General features: G+C 34.9%; 1 protein-coding gene across 1 annotated transcript in view; it reads left to right on the forward strand.

Annotated features, from left to right (window-relative positions):
* MALRD1 (MAM and LDL receptor class A domain containing 1) overlaps positions 1-15923 on the forward strand; it is a gene marked incomplete at both ends in the record, with an annotated part of 247721 nt that overhangs the window by 76944 nt on the left and 154854 nt on the right. The window contains one exon of the mRNA XM_080364215.1: positions 1399-1564. Within this exon, the coding sequence (XP_080220341.1) occupies positions 1399-1564 (166 nt within the window). The remainder of the gene's footprint in view (positions 1-1398; positions 1565-15923) is intronic.

The raw sequence follows: 15923 nt of genomic DNA on the forward strand, positions 1-15923 counted from the left end.
GGACAGAATGTTGTTGTTGGTTATTTTTTTTTTTTTTCTCTCAGAAATTTACACTGTCTTACAAACCATCCTTTCTTTCTGAGTGAGATAAATACTGTGGATGATACACCTTTATATATTTGCTCTGTCTGAAGCCTCCCATCACTACAGTAATGATGTCAATTTATCACTTGAATGACAATGCCAGAATGGGAGTTAAGCATGTCCAGACTGAGGGTAGAAATATGTTCTCAGGAAGGTGTTATCTTTCTCAGAGGCACTTGAAATATGTTTATAAACATTTTAAAAAATGGAAATAAACACTTAATACTACACCACTTATCGTTCTTGGAAAGCACCACAAATCTCTATATGGGTTATTTGTGACATCACGTTGTCTGTGACTGGCATTTTATTGGACATATAAAAAACTATAAATCATAATTTACTCTCTCCTTAGTACAACATTTTTAGCCTCCAAGGAAGGAAGCATCAGCCACATTCCCCTAAAGCATTGTGATTTCTTGATATAGAAGTTACCTCAGCTATGCTAACATCTGAGTTTCATGTGTTAAAATAAATTCTCATTTCCCTGCACAATTCTCAGAGAAGTCAGTTAAACTTCAGTATACTCATCCATTTCAAAGTTCTGGAGAGTGACAAGACTCACCTTGGATGACCTAGACAAAGTTTCTGCAAAATATTCAGGAAGGTGTACTGGAGAAAGAATATTCCTAACAGAAATGGAAAATAAGTGGCTTTCTTCCCCCTACATATTCTTACTGGAGGATGCATTGTGATAGAGGGGTGGTAGTGAGCTCATTTTTCTTATCCAGTTCCTCAGAAATCAAAAACTGAGGCACAGGCAGCTGTATGTTTATTGAGTAAGATAACAATTCAGTATTTGACACCAATACCAAATAGCTACATTATTATGTGACTTTCAGGTATTGTGGGGACTGCTTGAAATATTGATGTGGTCTTTTAGAGTTTTGGTTGTAGACTTTGAACACAATGTGCAATGGCTTGCTAATATCAGTCTACAGGACTGAAGAAAGAACCACAATGCAGCTGTCACAATTGTAGCTGATTTATTTTATATGCATTTCAGTGTATATCACTCAACAGATCATTAGAATGGCCTGAAAGCTGGTCAGAACACATATTAAGGTAAATACTGAGGTGCAAAAGAATTGGTATATTCCCAAAATTATAATCTGCTTAATAGAAAAGAACATAGAAAATATAATCGATATTTTATCTATAGAGGAAAAACTATGCATGTTAGCACTATGTCAGTATTCATGAATACTATAAATAGACTCCTTTTTGTTTCCATGATGTTTACTTTATCATAACATCAATTATTGATTTCCAATTTTTATATAAACACGAAGTATTCACTGTCCATCTCTAAAGTTATGGAAGTCTGTGACTTTGAAGATACAAACCACTGTGGATGGTATCAACCGACCTTGAGACAGATGTCCATCCATACCACAAACATATTCAAGTGGGAACTTGGAAGAGGGGCAAATCTCCACCCCGAGGAAGAAAAACACTGCCCATTAATTGATCATACTACGTGAGTACAATTTTTCAGGTACTTGAATTTTTTGCTGGACTGCACTAGTTTAGCCATATATGCATTGTCAGGAGGGAAAACTTCTCAGTTCACAATATTGAAGTAGTTTACTGATTTATTAGTGGCATGTAATTAACTGACAATCAGTGAAGTAGACAGGCAGGATCCATAGCATTGGTACAATACATGAATCAAATTACAAAATGTTGAAAAAAGGTACAAATTTCTAAAAACCCTTCTATAAGTAATTTCCAAAAGTTTCAGTACCTTCCCATCCAGACAAACATGTGAATGCCCTTTCCCAGAAGACATGTGGGGTACAAGCATATTCGCTGGTATGGGAAAGAAATTTTGGAGACATGGCTGACCCAGCTTTATGTGTGTACATGCTGCTGCCTATAATCTGTTCCACATATACCATGAGAAATCAACCCTCCTTGTAGCACCCCAAACTGCCAGCCCACCAGATGGATGCAGGCTATTTGCAGCATCCAGTGGACATGATGCTCCATCTGGTCTATGCAGTGGTTGTGGCACAAGCAAGATGACCACTGGCGTGTCAAAAACATGTTTTGGTTGCTGCTATTTCCACTCCATAATCTCTCCTCACTATTGTACATTTTCACCCTACTTTTATACTACTTTTCAACCTGACTTCTCCTTTGTTTGAAAGGTGTCTTTGCAGTTCATTGGTACTGTTTAATTTAATTGATAGTGGTCATCATCTTGGGTAAATACCTTCTTAGATGGTCCTATTCATCCTTTTCTACCGTACTAGCTATTGTTGTCCAGGCAGGCTTGCCCAAGGGTGGGCAGTACAAGTTACTTTAGCAGATATTTCTTCCCATGAAGTCTTGTGAATTCTGCTGACATTTAATGTCAACAATAATAATATAATAATAAACTAATGCAGTTCAAAATCACTCTAGATAGAGTTAAATTCAGTTTATTTAATATTTTACCATTTTCTGATAAATGATATCACTTTATAATAAAATGAAAAATATTTTTATTCTCTCAGTGAAAATTTCTAAATTAATTTTGGATTCTAGGTAGATTGTTTATGATGATTATCAGCTCCTCCCAAAGACATTCCTTTGATTTGTCTCAAAGAGCAAAAACTTAGCTTTTTTTCCATGGAGATTTGGATTTACCCAAATGTATTTGGTTATGTATTTTGGTTTGTATTAAATACAATTAATTTTCAATGTCACATAACTTCAGTTCATCTAATGAGGAAATTTCTGCACAACATCATTCTTCTGAACAGAAAAATACTTGCCTAGTTCTAGTGACAGGCATGTTTGCTTTCTGTGACTGTAGTCCACAGAGTGCAAAAATGGACTTTAAATTAAAAACACTCTAACAGAATGTTTGCTACCTTACTGCTAGTTTCAAATGAGATTTATATTACATCTACTGAGCCTGAGATTATTTCTATCACTATTAAAAAATCATCTACCATACATTAGTTTCACTGTGTATTTCATTAAAATCACTGTATATTTTTTACCAAACAAACCCAAACTCAAACAAACAACTGAAAAACAACATCAAACGAACAACCCTCAAGATAAAAAAAAAAGTAAATGATACAACAAAAACCACAGTGCTACTTCATTGTTTCCAGGTCTCTACATGATGTATAAATGGGGTGTATTCCATAAAAAAGAGCAACTATTTATGATAAATTGGCTGTAAAATCTTTCATTGACTGCTATTTAATTGTTTCATATTAGCCAATACCAGCACTGTATGTGTACTTAATAAACCCTCTCACAGCATTTCCACTGTAAATTTGCATGTGCACAGTGATACGTGAAATTTCATTACTGTTTTTCAAAATATTTTCAGGGTTTAATGCAACTAACAGTATAGTGAAAAAGACTGATGAAAAGAGAAAGCAAATGACCCACAGAGATTGCAGTTTTCAGGCAACACTGAAATGTATTGCTGTTGTGGTGTTCCACATGAGATGTAATTTTGTAATTTGGTTGTACTGTTTCCCCATTCCCGTTTTTTGGTGGTTTTTTTTTTTTTGGGCCTATAGAAAAGAAAGGGAGTGTAATGCTTCCAAGCTACAGCAGGAGATGCAGAGTAGAGCTTTTGTTGAATTAAAACCCTGTAATGTTTTGTTCTATTTTCTCACCCAAATTCCCCAAATTTCCATGGAGTTAGATGAGAGAAGCTGTAATACTGTAATCTTGTGTGTTTGCTTATTAAAATAAAACACACAGGACTATTTATAAACATGATTAGATTCATCCTGATGCAAGAGCTGGTGACAGTGCAGTTTACAATGAGACCTTTCAGCAGAAATACCTGTGAATAGTTGGAGATTCAAATCATCTGCTTCCACAGAATGTGTTTGGGCTAGCCACATATAGGTTGATGAATTGTAAGGTGGAGATGTGAGTCTTTTGAGCTGTAATTACATTAATTTAGTGAAAGCAATGACTTCAGAAATGGAGGATGGAACAGCTGGTATGTGCATAGATAAGCCTAAGGCTGGAGGAATAGAAGTTGTTATGGGAGTCTGCTATGGCAGCCTGACAGTCCTTGGCTGGAGAAAGGCTGGCACAGGTTTTGCAAAGAACTAGGTGACTTTGGCATTTTGCACTGAAAAGACCGTTATGCATATATGAACATGGGCCTTTTATGGCACGTTTCTACACTTAACAAATGGGAATTCTATATTGCAGTTGGTTTCTAAATGCTATAATAGTGAAAGCATCAATTTGTGTAGGCTTAAACAAATATATAGAATAGATACCAGCAAAAGGATAACTCTGTAAATTTATTTCAATTTCAGAGAAAGTGGTTAGTGATGTAGCAAATTCTTTGACATTATTAGAGATATTTGGGTACAGCTGTTGTTTGAAAACTTTGTAGATACATAATTGATATGATAATTCATACCCAAATCTGTCATCAAAACTAATGAATCAAAACAAAAAAGGATGTGGAACTAAAATTCAAAGCTCACGTGCTGATTACTGCTGTGTAAACAGCTCTCTTGATACTCATGTGTTTAACACATCTGTCTTGAGTTTGTATCTGCTTTTCAGAAAATCATCAGAATTTAGCACAGTGAAAATTAGGAAAAATTAAAGACTTCAAGTATTATACTTAAAATCAGTAGTTTTTGCAGCAGTCAAGAAAAGTTTTAAAGTTGAGGGTCTAAGAATTTCAAAATAAATGCAAAAAATTTTAATCCACAGGACACATCTCATGAAACATTGAAAAGGAGAAAGCTGAATTTAACTATTTGAAAGCACTTCTTTATCCATACTGCATTTCACTTAGCTGATAGAACCAAAACCCAAAAACATTTCTATTATTGCATTAACAAATCACCCTTGTTTCATGCCATTGGGCCTGACAGTGATGGGATAATAAAAAGAGCATTGAAATATATATTTAAATGCATTCTTTAGTACCTGGTGTATACTAGGTAGTCTCCAAAATAGTTAAATCCAGTTAAGGTGTAGTTTGTGCGAAGCAGTCAGAGACCTGATCAGCAGTGACCTGGAGAATGTTGTGCAAGGAATGTTAAGACAACCCCATATGCGTAAAGCTTTACTTAGAGCATCCATAGCTGGATACATTGACTCTGAAGGTAAGATTTTCTCTTTGTAAAAAAATACCAAAGGAGATAGAGGGAGAACTGTCTCCAGTGGGCAGATAGGGAGAGAAGCAACAGGGTATTTCACAGATGATGATTCTCCTCAGTACAGCGTGTTTCCCCCTATTACTCTTTTTCCATAGCAACTACACAGTTTTCATCAGGACTGAACTGTGTAAGGATTTGTGAGATGAAATGGCATGAGACCAATCCTGAAGAGCAAGGAGAAACTCATTGCTGCAGCAGCCTCCTAGTGCCTACATGGAAGGGCGCAAAGTTGAAAGCCAAAGGCAAACTACAGAGTTGAAAATGGGAGGATGAGAGAAGCCAAGGCCACCCCTTCTCCCATCACTGCAGTAGCTGCCTTGTGCTGTCAAGAAGACAGCTGGAGCTCCCAGTCCTCTCCATACTCTCAGCACAGGCAGCTACTTCTAGGACCATTCTAGGAGAGCTTTTCTGAAGTTGCCTTTTGTTCTCACTAGCTTAATGTCAATACTTCACTTGGATTATCCTACATGTGTCACAGAAGTCCATATATTCTCATATGGAGACAATAACTTCTCTAGAGTTACTTGCTATGCAGAAGTTACAGGAAGATGCTTACACTTAGCCCAGCAGTTATTCAAACCGCATTTTCTGTTATAAAGGTTATTTTGTAATCCTCTTTTTTTTTTTGTTAAATTTGGATTTTTTTAGAGAATAAAGATGCAGATAATGAAGTTTCAGAAAAGTGGTTTTCCTCTGATTTTTTTTTTTTTTTTTTAACAAGGTACAGCTCCACATACGCTAGTTCCCTAAGTGGTTGTGAAATATGGGCTAATTTGTGTTAGTACTTCATTAAAGTATTAACAAAGCATCATAGGTAAACAAATACATGCTGTGCACACTAGTAAATATCCAAGGTGACAATAAGGCAAGAAACAAGATGATAGATGCTAGATATTTGATGCTGAGTAAAAATGTAGTTACTGAAGAGTCTTCTACAGTAACATACAATTTTATACTAAACTGTAATTCAGAAAATTGCTAATTAAAACTAATACTCACCATGATTAGAAATTTTTGTGGCTTTTTCACCTCAAGCTTGGTTACTTGAGAAGGAATCTCATTCCTCATGTTTCCTTTTGCCTTCAACCTCACAGAATTTAGAGAGATATGACAGAATGTTAATGAGATGTGGCAGGTTCAGATGAGCCACAGAAGCACCATGAATTAATCTCAGCCCTGCATCAGTCAGAAGCCATAAGACTAAAATATCCAATGGAGAAAATCCAACTAAGCAGCACTGACTGTTGTGTTATGATCAAAACATAGAATCTTTAATCTCTGATGCCATTTGATTTGTGTGGTGGTTGGTATGCTGCAGTGCTTTTAAGTGCCATTGATAAATCTTGAGAGATTCTCTGATGCTGACAGAACAAATAAAAAAAAAAAAGATAAAGGAGATTAGACTGTTGAACAACATACTAATCTGTGCTCTACTGTTCAAATATAAAGGCTTATTTGTTTGCAGTTAATTTTATTAGGCTTTGGTTTTCAATATCAGCTGTTCTGTTATTTTAGCCTTCTTCTATTTTAAAGTAGCCTCAAACCAATGGTGCAGTTTCTGCTCTTAAGGGACCCAGTACTTCCTGCAGTTCTAAAGGCACATCTGTACACATCTCATGTGCACCAATTTTCCAGTCTTTTTTCCAAGTCTGCAATTTTTTTTTGTTCCTCATAGCTGAATAACAGTGCCAGATGAATCTACAAGAAGTAATGAAGATTTCTTTGTAAAATTCTGTTTTCTCCTGTAAAGCCTTGTTCAGAATATGCTCTGAACAGTTTAGATGTACTTTCCATTTTAAATTTCTTTATCAAAACTCTTATAGAGATTTCTCCTTCTTGTGAACTTTTAGCATGTTTTATTTTAACAGAGTAATGAGATTATAATATACATTTTTTCCCCATTAATATCTTTAAAAATAAATATGTTTCTGTCACATAATCAGAACCTTTATTTTGTAGACATAATTCCTAAAGCAGTTTAAATGTGTTTATAATGTATGGAATGATTTTTTAAAGGACTGATAGACATTAACAAAAAGCTGTCTGCATTATTCCAACCAAAAGGATAAAAAAAACCCCAGACCTCATGAGAAGAAACATCTTCCTCAAGGCACAAACCAAGCCTCATTGCAAGATACCATGAGAAATTATTAGTACACTAATTCTGTTTTTTTCATTTTATATGGATGGGTGTTCAAAGAGTTCAACATATTTCGCTACTGTATATTTAAGCAGGAATTGCTTGAAGACACTGAAATTAATTACAGTGTATTTAAAAGGAAAGTATAAATGGTACCTGAGAGTACTGTAGTTAATTACGGTTGTGTCAAAGTGCAGGAAAAGTATGAGCTTTATGTGATGCTTTTACACTCCATAGATCTGTTCTCAGTAGCATTATTTACTTTAGACAAACGTGTGTGAATTTCTATTGATCTTGCTGGAGAACTCTATTCACAGTGAAGTGAAACCCATAGCATTAAGCCTCACAGGCTCCACAGCTGCCTGTAAGACACATATTACTCTTAAATACGATGGAAAATGAAATAAAGGGGATACTTCAGCCTTGTAAAGAGAAGTTTATTTAGCATGTTACAGTGTCTCTATATATCACAGGCTTTGATGGGTACTGTGCTTCTACACATGCAATTCTTGCAATTCTTGAGTTGAATGGGTGTAGATTTTGTCAGAACAGAGACTTGAAGACATCTAGAGAAATAAGGTAGCAGTAAACAACAAGAACTGATTTAATTTGTGTATATTTATAGAATCATTAATTCACATACTTTCATTCCACCAACCCCCCAACTTTAAAAGCACTTTCTGAGAATACAGACTATATTCTTTGGTTACACCCAGTAAAAAAAAAAGTGAAAGTTGTGTGTTCTTGCAGTGCACTCTAGAAAGAATCCTGATGTAACATTGTGCATATGATTTCTCTATTCTCCTCTTGTCCCTTTAGAACTGGAACCATAAATTCAGCTTCGAATATTCAAGTGACTCCGCCAGCGCTTGCAAGAAATGAGTCACTTTCTGTAATGAAGTCTGGACTGTTAACAGGCTTCAGGTTTAAGATTATTTTTTGACCTTGTTGAAATCCATTTTTTAGTGTCATTAGTGTCAAAGGTTAGATGAACGTGTATGGTAAAATAACCTGGATGTGCACACAGCCATCACAGTAGCATAGATAATACATGTTAGTATCACCTGAAATAATATGTTGATTAAAAACTAAATGCTAAGAACTGTACATTTAATATTTTTGTAAGATAAATCTTTGTACTGTGTGTTTAATGAAACTGAAGCACATATTAAATAATTTTTAGGAAAAAAAAGTTGGGGGTTGAAAAGTGCTGAAAATGTAATTCTAAGATTTGCTGTATCTGCTTGGGGAGCAAAAGTATACATATTGTGTGTGTGTCAAACTTAAATATGTAGTTGTGAAATATTGATTACTTTTAAGAATAAGCTAATGACTAGAAATAATTTACACAATGGTGTCAACAGGGGGATTGGACTAGATGATCTTTTGAGGTCCCTTCCAATCCCAAACATACTGTGATACTGTGATAACTAGCACATTTCAAGTAATTGTAGTTTAAACAAATCAAATTTTGTACCGAGAAGAAAAATTTACTCAAAGTTTTTTTAAGCTCTGTATTTTAGGATGCTAGAGCATGGGATCAATCTCATAGTGAAAATAGATTGAACAGTGAAGAATTTAATCACTGTGTGTGAGTAAACCTTTACCAACAAGTTTTCTTCCTGGGATTCATATCTATTATGTCAAACAAGGCATCAGAGTTGTACTCAGAGCTTTATGTCGTATGATTGTATCATGGTCTAAGAATTTAGTACTTCTCTGTAGCAATTATTTTTGGAGTTTTGACTCTTAGTGTTTGATTTACTGCAAGGATTCCTTCTCACATTTGTGGTGATTTCCTTTGCAGCATCTTTCTCATCTGTGTCCAGTTACCCATCTCAGTATGTTGCTAGTGCTTCACTGCGTTAAACATCTTTGTTTCTGTTCAGTTTGAAACAACCATTGAAGCTTAGTCCTGTATTTGTGTGCCAAAGTTTAAATGGTCAAGATAGAAAATTTTGTCTCTAGTACTGTGCAAAGAACTAGGTCTGTTAGCATCCAGCAATATACAGGCAGTAAACCTAGCCAAGGGATGGCTTTTGCAATAGGAAGTAGCTCTGTTATGTTATTTCCAAAAGCAGTCTTCCAAAAAAATTTATGTCCACTTTGTTATGGCATGATAATTACGTTAGGTTTTGGATTCTCAGTTTAATATGCATTAATGTTAAATTTTAATAGAGGTGGGAGCTTACTAGATTAAAAATGTGTAAAAGAATTTACTGTTTTCAGAATTATGACTCTTTGAAATTAAATTTATCACATATTATTGTAAATGGGTAATTGGAGATCCTAATTCCTGATTCCTTGATGAGTGTTTGCTTTCAAGTCCTTTTTGATTTTTTGAATTATTTACAGAAATGCTAAAACGTAATTGAAGAAAAGCCCCCTTTCCCTTTCCCTTTCCCTTTCCCTTTCCCTTTCCCTTTCCCTTTCCCTTTCCCTTTCCCTTTCCCTTTCCCTTTCCCTTTCCCTTTCCCTTTCCCTTTCCCTTTCCCTTTCCCTTTCCCTTTCCCAATTTTCTTTCTAGATGTTAACTACAGATTTGAGTTACTATTTAAAACCTATTAGTCTTTAAGTGCTTGGAAATGTTCAGTCTTTCTCTGATACACAGTAGAATTAATTAGGTTATTTGAGTTCTTACTGTCCTTTAAGATTACTGAACGTTACATATTTAATGACATTTTAATTTTGCATATAGATTGTTTTTCTGTAATAATGTCCTCACAGCTGTAGTCCTTTATTTGAGAAATAACCCGGCTGAAGCCAATGAATATGTTATGTCTTAGTCATTGCAAGACAGGGGCTGTAAAAGATCTGTTAATATGTTATGATCTATAATAGGCCATCCTATATTATCTACAGAAGGCCAAGTAGTCAAACTGTTTCTGATGCAGACACTGAGTATCTAGCAAATGCAAATACTAAAGAAACAAGGTAATGTTTTTCATTTTCCTTCTTTCTCCTCACAAACTCACGCTTCCTAGAGAAGTGTTCTACCACATTTCTTTCAGATTCATAGTCATTATACATCTTGGCCACTGTCCACAGCTTACCATCTCCTTTCCACATCCTGTGGTGCCTTCTGGCTGAAATAATGGGCATAATAGACAGAGCATTGAGTAGTTCTTACCCAGAGTACAAATGAGGTGACACATTTCTTCTTGAATGAATGCTTGAATATTAAGGTCTCTTTTACTTCTGAAATTTTAAACATATTTTTGTGAATTCTACACGCAGATGCAGTATTGAGGGAACTGTTAGGTTTTACTTTTTTTTTTTCCTTCTTTCTGTAATATTTCTATATTACTTCCACACACCTTTCAAAAGTTTCTTAGCTTAAAGCCAAATTTCAAGTTAACAGTGCTATAGGCACGATGTGTATATGGCTTTCCCTTTTTACAGTTAACATATTGAAGTTACATTGGACTTTATATGGACACATACAAAGATAAAGATTAAGCCTTCCTTGCATCTTTGTCTGTTTCATTAGAAATTCTGTAATATTAATGACTTTTGGATGCTTTATATTTCTATTGCAACCTTTGTTACCTATGCTAGAAAATATGAAATGTTAGACACTTTCTAAAGATTTTTACTATAGACTTTTATTTTGATACCTACTTAAATTTTTTTACCAGAACTTTCATATAATCTGATTTCTGACACTACATGAAAAATAGTAGGAATCTACACAAAATGAAGCTAGCATGATAGAAAGGTCAAAGTATCACTGTTCACAAACATCTTGTTTCAAATAGATAAGGCATTAAAATACTAATATTAAACTCTGATGACATAATACAAGAAAGAAAGATGTCAACATAGATACAGTTGTTAGGAAGAAAAATGAGAGAATTTAACTCCCTCTTACCTAATCAGGCAATAATCTAAACATTTTTCTCAGAAATTTTTAGATGAAATATTTTCTAGCTAGGAAATCCTAGCTAATGTAAAACTAAAATTCTCCTGCAAATATCTTAACTTTGGCAAAAATTTTGTCAACTGGCTATCTGTGCTATTGGAGGAAAAAGAATAGACAGGGAAAAGTCTGATCTCCCCAAGCTTCACCATCCTGATAAAGGATGAATGGGATGTGATAAATGCAAACTGAAGCCACTGCCTTGTCTGATTCAAACCATCAAATTGAGCTTTGATGGCCCACATTTTCCTTTCATGTCAATTAACCCACAATTTGTCTCTTTTGGTCAAGAAAGGGCTTGCTTTCGATGTTGTCTAGTGCCCTACTGTTCTTTTGACCACTAGTCTGAGGTCTCTCTCTGCATAGAAACCCATCTGGACTAATAGCAGGTCACTAACTTGGCAGATGGTATGGGAGAGCTGAAGAATAGTGCTTTACATACATAATAGCCCAAACACGTCTATGGGACTCTGAATTGCTGTATAGACACTGCATAGTGTTTATGGACTTACAGATCCAGGAAAAATAGAAAAGAATGTGGGAGTAGCTGCTTTTTAAATGTCAAAATTCAATATGGTATGCTAATCATTGGGATGCTTATCCTTCTAAGGAAACTGAAATTTCCCTCTCTGTTTTGCCTTTTTTCTTTGTTTTTTCTCATTATTGATGAGACTTGGAAGGAAATTAGAAGTCTTTAATGAAATGGAGTTGTTTGTTTTCTAACCAGATTTAGTTTTCACTCTAAGTGAAAACCAAACACTGAAGGGTATTTTATGAGTCCATCTAAGTGCCTAATCAGGATTCTCAAACAACTTGCAGAAGATATGCAGATGAATTAACACATTAAAAACTGAGGTATGTCCAACAATTAATTGAATCAGAGCTTGAACTTTCTTTAGTTCAGCTGGTTAATTTTTGATCCACTTTCAGACATTACAATAGACAATTACTACTGTGAATTGAGTAATTCACAGCATGAGACTTTACTTGATAACACTACCAGATCCAAGCTGGGCCTTATTTTTTTGATAGGTCTTCAATTTTTTTTTTTTTTTTTTTTACACACCTAATCTTTCTCTCTGTACTAAATCCCATTTAGTATATTCGTATTCCTGCATTCTTCTGACTGCTTTGAAGGAGGAAATACAGTGAAGATTCTTTTGTATACTCTGCTATCTATTTTAAAAGACACTTGAAAGATTAACCTATTAGCAAAGTCAAGTATGGAAATATAGCTCAGTTGCTCATGTTGAATTTTTGTATCAGTTAAAATGTTATGAATTTCCCTTTGAAATTAATTAGGATCATTGCACTGGCAGAGGAATGTCTCTATATAGGGAACACTTGCAGTACAGAGGTAAAATTAATTATTTTCAGAGGACAAATATCAAGATTTTAATGACACATGTTGTAGCTATCAACTAAGAGTTTTTCCATGAGATAATTTTCCAAATGAGCCTGACATCTTGCACTTACTGGCAGAGGAGTCTGCATGTGTTCTGCTGAATTTCAGCACTTACGTAAGATCTACATTGAAAGCCAGATTTATTCACTATTAAACAAGTTAAACACTATCTTGTTTAACACTTGGTACCATCAACTTCTTGAGGTGTCATTTGGCAGAAAAAAAACAAACAAACAACAACACAAAATGAGGAAAACTTTTATGGAACAGGAAGTAAAGGAATTTAAGAAGGGGGTCAGATGATTAAATCATACAATGAAGATCTTCACTTCTGAAGATCAAAGAACAAAGATGTGGCGTGAGGAGGAGAACTACTTCTGAGCAGGGTAAGAGAGACTGAAAATTTAGGTTTATGGAAAGTTTTGGAATACTTTGTGACTGCATACTACTTCATGTTTTAAAATACACATTGGCCAGCTAAGAAATCTTACTTTAAAAGTCACAGCTCAACAAACTGGACAGATGATTGCATGTACATTAACTGGCTCTGCTACAAAATATGCATCCATAGAAGCTGCGGATACTCTAGCGTGTAAACTATATGCAAACAGAATTATTTTCTTTCTTCAAACTCTTCCCCCTATATAATGAGCTTTTACTCATAAATTGCATATAGGTTGCTATATCAGACAGCTTAAAGAATTCAAGACAGAGAGATTGCTTTGCCCTGTGAGCAAACATTACAAGTTAATGTCAGCTACAGACAGTAGAAGAAAGCTTTCCTTCTAAACAACAACATGGATAAGTCACAAGTATACTTCTCTTGTAGTCCTAAGTGCCAAAGTTTCCACAATAGAAGTGAAGGTGAACAACTCTTATCCAGCCCCTCCTGATCTTTGCATTTCCTCTTACTTTCCCACACATCCTTAATATTCTTGTAACCACATATTGCCACCATATTTAAGGGCTAGCACTTAGTGAAGTGTATCATACAGAGTACTTTGATCCAGTTTACTAGTTTTATATGTGATATTATAGCAAACACTGAAACAAGGGATAAAAAAATGCTATGATGCCTGCCTTCTTAGGATGCAAGGACCAGCACAGTCTAGGCAGAGATATAATTTTGGTCTGTCTCCAGAACAAAGGCATATCTGACAGAACACACCAAATAAGAGGTGGATGTTGGAATTATGTCATAGTACTGATTCTACCCTTCCTCTATTTCAAACTAATCTCACTGAAAGGCCTGAACATAATACTGAATACTCTTGGAAGTATGAGTGCTATAAGTGCTATTGCTTTTCAGAGCTCTTTATGATTTTGCTTCTTACAGCACCCTTGAATTATGTTCTAAATACAGTACTGACACTCTTGGACCACTGAAGTCATGAGTTCCCAGTAGCAGAGAAATTCTGAATTTTTAAGTGTTTTTGAAAACCATAATAGAACCAGATATTCTTTTATCTCAAGACTCTGGTAGAATACTCAGTGCCATGGGGAAATGTAAAAAAAAAAAAGAAAGAAAAATAAAACCACAAACGACCCTTCCCCCCAAAAACAAACAAACACACACCCCACACCACAACAAAACAAAAACCCAAACAAACAAAAAACCAAACACAATCTAAAAAGCACCAAAAAACCCCACAAAACACCACCAAACCCCATTGAAATAACAGGGGTTTTTTTCTGCAGAAAGGATGGAAATAAATCAATATACCAAATGCAGTCTTGTTTGAAACAACTGTAACTATGTAGTTTTCAAAAGATTTCAATTATCACTTACAGTACATGCAGTTTGTCAGGAGGAGGTGTTTTAACAAAAATGCTCTATTGCTTTTGATTTTGGGATTGTTTTTACCTAAGGCTTGCTTGTATTTTACTCTATTTTGTGTTTATCTTTTGCAATAGTTCGCTTCCAAATTTTTCTGCTACTGTCTCAAGGATGATGTAAATGCATGCAATAATGATAAAAATCTCCAAATTGCCAGGATATTGTGACAAAAGAAAAGTTTCAGTGACACTTCTGTTACCTGCTTCTGAATGAAAAACAATAGATGCAGATTTTGCCAGATCATTACCCTTCTTCTGTAGAATCCCACTACACTGACTCTGGTCCCTGTTGGCCTGATTATCAGCAGGTCCCAGTGATTTCACCTGTAGCAAATGAAAGTCTGCCTCACATTTTTTTAAAAAATATTGTTCTTGTCTCAAAAATATAGCTACTTGTATGAGGCTTTTGGGACATTTTTTATAAGAAAGGAAGATTATAATTCTGCTGAGTAGCTAATTCTGTTTTATGGGTGGCACTAAAAATATTAACTCTGATCATAACCACTAGTTTCCTCCATGTATTTGATTTCTACCTAACTATACATGCCTAGGCAACCCATTCTACACTACTTTTTAACATTCTTAAATATAAACAGATAGAAAGAGATGGAAAATTATTTTCATTTAAATATACCCTTAAGAGCAACCACAAGTTATAGGAAGGATAAGAAAAAACTCTGTTAAATGCTTTGCCCTGCGCAAAAGGAAGATCAGGCTGTTTGCAGCCTGTCAATCTGTCACTGGTTGTATTAGAAACAAGTTACTGCATACGTGATTCTAAGGATGAGTGAATTAATTAACATACTTCAGGTCCTCAGAGGAAGTTGATGTGTGAGTACAGAGATAAAATTTGCCTTTTTCTAGCCTACTTTATATTATGTACTATATTGAATAGAATGTGCTATTCCTAAAGTGATAGAATATATAGAATTCAGCCTCTTCTTGACCTCCAGAGGATGTCACAGACTTTAATTAATGTACATTAAAGTATTTTGTGATTATTGATTGCAAATTATTCTATACAGTAAATGTAATCTGTCAGTTTTGTTGTAACTTCGCAATGATAAACCCGTATGTGCTAAATTCATGTTGTTTTATCACACGGATCGGTGCATGTTGAATTCAATATAGGTATTGCAATCAGAGGTAAATTGTGTCAAGACAAATTGTGAAGATTTTTTAAAAATTTTATAACATGTTTTAAAGAAAAAAATTCTTAAAGTATTTCATATTTCACTCAATTATTGAAAAAGTAGCTTTTATACTACTTGTTTAATACTGCAGGGCTGCTGCAGCAAAGACTGCACTGGACTGAGTTCTTACCACAAGCAGAGAAGTCTTTTGGTCCTTTAGATTGCTCTAAGCCTAAAAACTTAGAGAGGGCTG

Source organism: Nesoenas mayeri, assembly GCF_963082525.1.
Source record: "Nesoenas mayeri genome assembly, chromosome: 2".
NCBI lineage: Eukaryota > Metazoa > Chordata > Aves > Columbiformes > Columbidae > Nesoenas > Nesoenas mayeri.